This window comes from Ascaphus truei, chromosome 4 (assembly GCF_040206685.1).
Source record: "Ascaphus truei isolate aAscTru1 chromosome 4, aAscTru1.hap1, whole genome shotgun sequence".
Taxonomy (NCBI): domain Eukaryota; kingdom Metazoa; phylum Chordata; class Amphibia; order Anura; family Ascaphidae; genus Ascaphus; species Ascaphus truei.
Window position 1 is genome coordinate 28,079,889 of NC_134486.1, and position 9,197 is coordinate 28,089,085.

Consider the following 9,197-nt stretch of genomic DNA (forward strand, 5'->3'; position numbering starts at 1 on the left):
GTCCCTGAGGAGGATCCTGGAGTTTGACCGCGGTTCCCGCAAAACATCAGCTCCGATTCTGGGGTGGCGTCTTCCAGGAGTGTAAGTTTGGGAGAGACATGACACAGCGCTAACTGTGCTAGGAAATCACCCCCCCCCCCGCCCCCCTGCTTTGCAGCACAGTTAGCACCACCCCAGAATCGGAGCTCGCGTCGTAGTATTCCCAGCACAGGGTAGCACCTGAACTCCTCCGCTGCAGGTGAAAAATCTCGTATATCATGTCCATATAGACCTGCTCCGCACTGGCCGGAGCATTGTCCATTAATGTTTGCAGCCCATGGACCAGTGGATAGGAACTTGGCCCTCCGTCCAGATGGAGAGCGGACATAAGCTGATCCCAGGCCTCCTGGCACTGGCCAAAGGTAGGTCATATCACACCATTCACACCAGGACGTGACCTCCAGCCCTCCTCCTTGTTGATGACACCACAGGCAGTGTCTTGGCCGTGGACGGTAATACACAAGAGTCCTCCAGGTAGCTCGAAAAACTGGGACGATTTTGAACATCTGTTATAAAGAAATTCGTTAATCACACATATCTTGTCTGCGGCTAGGTGCGTCATGAAGGGGCCCGGTCCCTAACATATCTAAAGTTGTCAATAGTGTACGGCAAATTTGAAAAAATTACTACATTTCTTAATGACTTGAATGGGAGAGAAAGTTGCAAGCACATGGGATCTGTGGGTAAGAAATAAGGGATGTCCTACATTTGACGCTGCTATCTCAACCTTATAAGGGTGCTGCACCCTTTTGTGCTCCCCTTTTTCTCCATAATCATAATCTGATATTTACAATGGCATGCTGGGTGCACACCAGACTCTGTCTGATATCTGTCTGTCACCCCATGATATAGACGGGATTCGACAAATTCACTACTAACTATTACTTTGTTAATTATCAATGAAATATCACGTGTTTTCCCTGTATATCAGTGTATTTGTTTTATTAAGTACCCCTCTCCCATTCTTTTTCTGTACCCCCCCCCCCTTACCTATACATTAAATAAAATACAATTCTAAGTGGGGGGAAAAACCCACTGGGGATTATTCATTAAACAGCAATAGCAACAATTTTAGCAATCCATTAAGACAAATTCCATATAGAATTCAATGGTCAATCTTTAGCCAACAATTGTTTGGGGCGCATGTCATTCTGAAAAGCAAATGTACAGTAGCTTTGAACCCCTCAGCAGCAAGGTGGCATAACCGCCGGGGACAGATTCCCCCTTGCTCCATTACCTCACCTCCCTCTCTCCTCTTCCCGGCCGGCTGGTAACGCGGTGACGATTGGGAGGGTGTCGGGGGAGGTGATATTAGGGCCTGTGCTGGGGCGGGAAATCAGTCTACGCTGTGCTATCAAACTCCTGCCCGCCCTCGCCTCTTCTATATGATGTTGTATGTAGGAATGTACTTCCAATATCTTGAATGTATATAAGTGCGTCTGTCAGGAGCCAAGGTCGATTTTTGAGGTGTACAGTATCAGCCACGGAACTTCCCATATGCTTCGTTAAGGAGGTGGGGTTTTAAGATGGGTCTTAAAGGTGGAGAGAGAGGGTGGCAGTCGGATATTGAGGGGAAGGACATTCCATAGGTGTGGGGCAGTGAGTGAGAGGTTTTAGGTGGGACAGGGCTTTAGAGACAGAGTAGATCCGGTGCTCAAACAAATAGGTAAATGTTTTATGATGTCATTATGAGTATGGTACCTCCTTTCATTTAATGTATAAATCCAATATGATAGCAAATAGCCTGGAGATTAGTGTCTAGTGTCTCCCGTGGGTAGAACACATATAGCCTTCTTAACACCTAAATAAATCTCCTAATTAACACATAATCTAGCATGTTACTGGATAATGTCGTAGAAACAAAGCAACTCACTTCAGAGTCCTGTAGAATCCTGCAGGAGGGCCTGGGTCGTGCATCCGCTGGGTAGAAAAGTAGAAAAACAATAGGGTAGATACAAAAGGGGGTAGAGAGAAGACATCCTTGAGCAGAACACAAGAGTCGGGACGGTGTATAGCGAGAAATTAGGGCTGAGATGTAAGGAGGGAAGAAGAGTGTATAGCCTTGAAAGTGAGCAGGAGAGTTTTGTGTGTAATACGGGATTTGATAGGAAGCCAGGAGGGTTTTCAGCAGGGGAGACGCTGAGACAGATTTAGGAAAGAGTAGAGTGATTCTGGCAGCAGCGTTTAGGATAGATTGTAGGGGAGACAAGTGAACGGCAGGAAGGTCGGACAGCAGAAGGTTACAGTAGTCGCGACGGGAGAGAATGAGGGCCTGTATTAGAGTTTTAGCAGTAGAGCAACAGAGGAAAGGGCAAATCTTTGCAATGTTACGGGGAGAAAAACTACAGATTTTTAGCTACATTGTGAATGTGAGGAGAATGTGAGAGAAGAGTCAAATGTGACCCCTAGGCAGCGTGCTTGTGATACTGGGTGTATGATTGTGTTGCTATAAAGTTTGAGTCGGCGGAGGGCCATCAGGGATAATATAGCGGAGAGAAGGCCAGAGACTTTGGTCTGTGCAGCAGGTGTAATGTCAGGAGTTGAAAAGTAAATTTGTGTGTCATCAGCATAGAGGTGATATAGAAGTGGTCCCCGGACCTATAGTGTTTGATGACACTTTGTTGAGTTTTTATAAAAAAAAAAATTAAAAAAAGCCATGTTACCAGGTGTATTGTGCATGCTACCTGTTGGCTCACAGAATGCAGAGTGGTCCGCTGATGTTTGTGGGGACTGCAGGACAGGCTTCTGGGGTATATACCCAACATTTACTCATTGGTACACAGCGCCTCCATCTGCCGCAGGCTACAGATATATGGAGGCAATCTCCTACGGTAGAAATTGTTACCTCTCCCTCCCCCAGTAAGATCACACACCAGGCAGGAGGTATATTCAACTGGAACGGATTTATTCCTGTATGCACACTGTAACACGGTGGTTCTCTGCTCAATACAGTCTCTGATCTGGTCTCCAAATTGTGGATGGTCCCTTGACCTTCCCTACGGGTCAAGGGCCCCCGCAGCAGTCCTTACTCTTCCCTGACACTCTAGCAAGGCGACGGTAAAGGTAATCACTCAACTCTCCCCCTTAGGGAAGAGCACATGGGTCTTCCAGTGCTCACCAGCCTTGGATGATACCGATCTCTCTCAACGGTAGAGACACTGCCTAAATTTGGTTCTGCAACCCCTTAAGTACAGTAGGGGGAAGGCACCAGGTCTGAATCCAGGATTGGGTTCAACACAGACCTAGTCCCACCTCCTCCCCTGTCACTCAAGGAGCTGCCTGTTTAGGGAAAACCCATATTTGGTACTGGCACTGCCTGCTTTTAAAAGTTCTTGCATGCCAGTGAGGGCAGAATGGTAGCCAGAACCAGCCATGGCTACAACTCATTGTGCTCTTGTTTCCTGGGACCCATTCTCTCTCAACATCCGAGCTTCTTTGGTGCCCGGCTTGGGGAATGTTGCTGGCCATGATTTTAAGTACCATTGGCCTTTACCCGGTGGTTGAGAACTCCGACAGGGGTGGCACTTATCAGTTATGTCATTTAATTAATAAAAGTTGTGGTCTTTGTACCTCCAGACTTTGTTTGTGTTTATTTATTATGTTACAGGTATATTTATGTATACAAGGGAGAGGGGGTGGAAGTTGGGATCTCTCTTGGGCTCCGAGGTCAAGTAGTAACTCAGCATACTGTACATACTGTACTGTATAGTTCTTCCATGGATGAATACAGAGTGACTCATCCCTTCTTGGAAGCGTGTAAAGCACATGTTCTTATGCGGAAATGCATACACATTATTTCTGTCATTAGACCTCACTGGCTGTGTACGTGCTTGTGCTAGAGTAGTTTATCCTCATTAGTTAGGCAACCCTTTCAGTTTCTTTGTGTCACCTCTGTGAAGGTAGATTGTTATGATAGGCACACACTGATAGTTGTAGACATTACAGGAAGCAGTCACACTTTGGAAGCTATTTGAAGATAAGTGGGTTTGGTGCATGAGAGGGAAGTGAAAAGCACAATTAGTTTTCCTCCCACACATTCATTGGAAAGACTTAATTTAATTCCGTAATTTAACCTCAGACAATAGTTCACTGTTTGGAAGCGACTGTACAGTAGCTGTTAGTTTGTCCAAAGAAAATATTTGTCTGTGCACTTCCTATCTCTTCCCGATAACATACAGTGCTGACAGCCCCGTGAGTTTCTGCTTTATAAGTAGAGATGGATCGATTTTTGGGGGGTACTTGGATCAGCCTCGGATCGTCCGGTTCCTTTGGAGTACCGCGGATCGGTCTTAAAAAGGCCAATCCACTATATGGGATTTTTAAATTTATTTTTTAGAGACAGAAATCTGAAATCTGTGGTTGGAGTGTTCATACTCAACAGATTGAGTTAATACTCACCTGAGATCCCAGCAACTTTAAAATGGATGCTGTGTTCTTCCTTAAGCTCAGTGTGATAACCTATTAAAAGAACCGTACAGGCAGTCCTCGGTTATCCAACGGAATCCGTTCTGTAAGTAGCATTGGATAGTGAAACCGTTGTAAAGTGAGTCCCATGTTAATCAGTGGCTGAGAGCGTTGGATAACGCATTCAGGCATCAGATAACGCATTCCGGCGTCGGAAAATGGCCCAGGGGGTTGCATTGTAAAGCGTTGGATATGCCATTCGTTGTAAAGTGAAACGTTGGATAGGGAGGACTACCTGTATATGATAATTGGGATTTACACAGTTAGCCTTTCAAGTCTAAATCAAGCAAACCTATTAATAACTCATACATTAAATTATAATTCATAATTTATGAAACATCTGAGTACTTTATTACAACTCTAGATTATAGGTGTGGTTGAGTTAGAATCACATAACTCTTCTCAATTATTGCAAGTGTAGCCAGGACTGGTTTATGGCTACCAGTCTGCGCTCCCTGGCAGTAAGCCCTGGTAAGAGCAGGCCTGCCAGTACTAATCATGGAGTTTTCCCCACTCCCAGCAGTACCATTGAGTGACAGGGGAGGAGGTGGAACTAGGCCTGAGTCTACCCAATCCTGGGTCAGACCTGGTACCCTCCTCCTGGATGTACTTAGGGGGATTGCCGCCCAAATTCGTTAGTGCCTCTCCCCACTTGAGAGGGGCAGGTCACACATCAGAGTGCCTAAGCATTGGGCCTTCTCTGTTCCTCTTCCCTTTGGGGGAGAGTGAGTGTAGACCATACCTCGACTCCTGATAGAGGGGTTGGGAAGAGCTAGGACTACTGCGGGGTCCCATGACCCGTAGTGCAGGTCCAGGGACCATCGTGCAGCTGGATAGACCACCAGAGACTACATAGGGAAGAGGCCTACTGTGACTGCATTGTACTGAACAGAATAAAGCCGCTCCTGTTTCTTATACCTCCTGCCTGGTGTGTGATCTTACTGGGGCAGGAGAGGGATAGTTTCTATCAAAGGAGATCGCCTCCATCTATCTAGAGCCTGCGGCAGAGAGAGGCGCTGCACTGCTAGAGAATCCTGTGGGGTATGTACCCCAGAACCTGGCCTGTGTCCCCACAATCATCGGCGGACGACTCAGCCCTCCTGCTTACCAACAGGGGGCCTCCCTCCCACTCATGAGTAATAGCCATTAGCCAAATGTGGCTAATGAGGCTTTTTGCCACAAAAAATACAACCATATCAAAACATTAAATAAAAAAAGCACATCTACAGTAAATTACAGGCAGCCACAGTAACTATCACTGGGTGTATGTTTAAAATGTATTTTTAACTTCATGTTTTTAAAATGTATTTTAATTGTTAATGTGTTTTTTTTTCCCATTAAAATGTATGTAAGATCTTGTGTTTTTAGTGGCTAAAAGCCCTATTAGCCACTAAAATCCCCAGGGAGGATGGTTAAGACCCCTGGGAGGGGTAGGGGTTAAACCCTTGTTTGCCTTAGCGGTTATTAAACCATTGCATGGCAAACCTTTGCTAGCCACTTAGGTAGCCCAGGGGGGGTAAGTAGTGTCGTTTTATTATTATTAACTTCTTTGATGCCTGCGATATACCTTGGTAGCCACCGGTATCAAAGGGGTTAATGTAATTTCTACCACAGGGTTCTGTAATAATTGACACTACAGAACCCTACAGAAGAAATATGAGGCATGCAATCGCAATGCGGTAATGTGTTATTAACAGTTGTGTTAATTACTACATGATTACGTGTTCATATTTCAGACCCGGTAAATTATTACCGAAATATTGATGACTTAGGTCTTCTTTTTTTTTTTTTACCAGGTGCGATATAACTCAGATTTAACGGAGATTAATGACTATATGGGCATTAGCGCCAGAATGAATGGGATAACCTGTACCGGAACTGGATGCATGTGTCCCATTGTTTTATTCCTGCCAAGACATCTATTTTGAAGGGGGTGACTTACATCTCTATGTAGTTTTTGCACAATGGGAACACAATGCTCTGCCGGGATTTTGAAGCAAGACTATGGGGCTTATTCTGTAAGCTTCATTAGCGCTGTCCCGAGCGATCTTCATGGAAACCCCCATTGACTTGAATGGGGCTTTCCGTTACAGAATAAGCCCCTATGTCTTGAAAGAAAGAACATATTAAATGTAACAATATTTGTTTTATTTTATATCATATGATTCCATGGTTATGTTTTCATCAGATCATAAAGAAGAGCCAAAGTATTCCTCTGTCACCAGTGACACGTTCCTTCATGTTCAACAACTGAGGAAAAAGCGACTGAGACACTTTTGCCTGCGAAAAACAAAATTAAACAACTTCCACACGAGACGTAATGCACAGAATCTCCTTTCCAGCATGGCAGTGAATGCAAAGCTTCAAATGGTGTACTGCAAGGTAACAGCTGTAGGTATTCATAACTGGGAACACCTCTTAGAAGCGATAGAGGGAAGAGCAGAGATAACCATAGAGACACCTGTTGTTGCCCATCCACACCAAGGTTCTGTGTCGACTTCCAGCCAGCTGAGCGGTTACAACATGTCGATGCTAGAGACAGTCCTGCGTTCCTACACCAAAGTTATCTTTGTCAGAGATCCCTTTGAAAGGCTTGTCTCAGCTTACATGGAGGGCTTTGCTGGAGAAATCACATTCAATCAGTTCATTGAGAATGTTCTCAATTTAGACTATGGACAGGAAGATGACTCATGGAAGCCACTCACGAGCATGTGCCACCCTTGCCTCCTCAGATATGACTACATAATGATGTATGGCTTCTTAAGAACCGAGGTTCATCACCTCCTGAAAAGGCTGGGCCTGCCAGATGGTATCTTTCTACCAGAGTTTTCAGACACTCAGGCCATATGGACCCATAGGTGGTTAACTGAGAACCTATTTGTGGAATTGACAACACAACAAAGAAAACAGCTTCTGGAGGCCTTTTCCTGGGACTTTGAGGCCTTTCCATTCTACAGCAGTTTACTTTGGAATAATTCCACTGGAGTGATCAGATAAATAATTGTCAAATTAAAAGAAAACCTTTTTAGTCTCTGTGTTGCCAGCTGTCATTCACTGCTTAGTATTGCATTGCAGGCTCATCTGTAATCGTCTAGGAACTTGGCTGAATCTGGCATTTTCATTGGTTAAGGTCTCTTAGTTACAATATATAAATGTAATTAAAAAAAGGGGGATCAGCTATAACTTAAACATAGTTCTAAGAAGTCGGTTCACTAAAATGTTTAACTATTATTGACCATTAACAGCCATTAGCTATCGTTGACTATTGTATTTTAGTGAATACAACTCTTATAGATCTGTAAAACTGTGATATTTTACTTGATAGTTGTGTTAAAGCAACAATGCTGCCTACCCCCTATCCCCTACCCCTTACCCCCTACCCCCTACCTCCTACCCCCTACCCCCTACCTCCTACCCCCTACCTCCTACCCCCTACCCCCTACCCCCTACCCCCTACCCCATACCCCCAACCCACGGTATGTCCTGTTAAAACTGTTGTTTTGTTACAGGAATAAATATACACTTTTAATGAACCAGGCTGTAAATATTACAAGCCATATTCTCTAAGCTGTAGGGCACCTGGAGGAGAGAGGGTATGAGCGTCGGCTGCAAGACATCTCCATCACTTCGTTTTCTGACCCTGGGTGGTCTACATGTTTACTTTTTATCTTCGTTTGTGAGTTGAATACTTTTTTTTTTTAGAATATCTTTATATTACATAAAACAATATAATACTATGTTCTGTCCGATTCTAGTTATCTATTCATTTGGGAGCCCTTCATGTTTCTTTGGCGATCTACTGAAGACAAGCAGCCTGCCTAAGGAAGTTCTGATTATATACCAAACGCTTGAATATCTCTCACAACACGTGAATGAGATAAGTCACATTTAAACACTGTTGCACTATATTCCTTGTTCTTTTGTATTTCACAGATTCCATTAGAAAGTCACATTCTTGTTTCTAAAGTGCCACCTAGTGGATACATGGTAGAACCACAGCATCAGTAAGGTGATGATTCACAATTTCATTTTAATTAGTAAGTGTATCCACTGCTCTTATATTGAGTACAGGCAGGACCGCCAACAGGGGGAAAGAGCTGGGATAATTTTCCCGGGCCCAGCGGCTGTGGTCGGGCCCAACTTCTGCTTTAGACTGCAGAGCCTCTGTCTGTTTGCAGCTGGGCCTTCACCCCATTCACTCCACTCCCGCCGGTCGGCGCTAAAAGTCAGGTCCAACTTCTGCATCCACCAACACGGGACCAGAGGCCTCTCCTCACAAGGTAAAAATTTTTGAGGAATGTTTGTGTGCGTGTGCATGCGTTTTGTGTGGGGGGTGGGGAATTGAGTTTGGTGGGGGGTATTGAGTGTGATAGGAGGGGGTTGAGGGTGAGATGGGGATTGATTGAGAAAAGAGGGGGGTTGAATGTGAGAGGAGAGGGGGAATTGAGTGAGAGAGATGGGGGGGATTGAGTGAGAGAAGAGGGGGGAATTTAGTGAGAGAGATGGGGGGGATTGAGTGAGAGAAGAGGGGGGAATTGAGTGAGAGAGATGGGGGGGATTGAGTGAGAGAAGAGTGGGGAATTGAGTGAGAGAGGAGGGGGTGAGGAGGAAGGAAAGAGTGAGAGGAGGAAGGAAAGAGTGAGAGGAGGAGGGAGAGAGTGAGAGGAGGGGAGGGAGAGAAGGAAGAGTAAGAG

General features: G+C 45.0%; 1 protein-coding gene across 7 annotated transcripts in view; it reads left to right on the plus strand.

Annotated features, from left to right (window-relative positions):
* LOC142492636 (carbohydrate sulfotransferase 9-like) overlaps positions 1-7,535 on the plus strand; it is a 35,760-nt gene extending 28,225 nt beyond the window's left edge. For all 7 annotated transcript variants that reach the window (XM_075595464.1, XM_075595465.1, XM_075595468.1 and 4 more), the window contains one exon: positions 6,692-7,535. In XM_075595464.1, coding sequence (XP_075451579.1) covers positions 6,692-7,500 — 809 coding nt within the window. In that variant the 3' untranslated portion in view covers positions 7,501-7,535. The remainder of the gene's footprint in view (positions 1-6,691) is intronic.
* Positions 7,536-9,197: the final 1,662 nt, after the last annotated feature.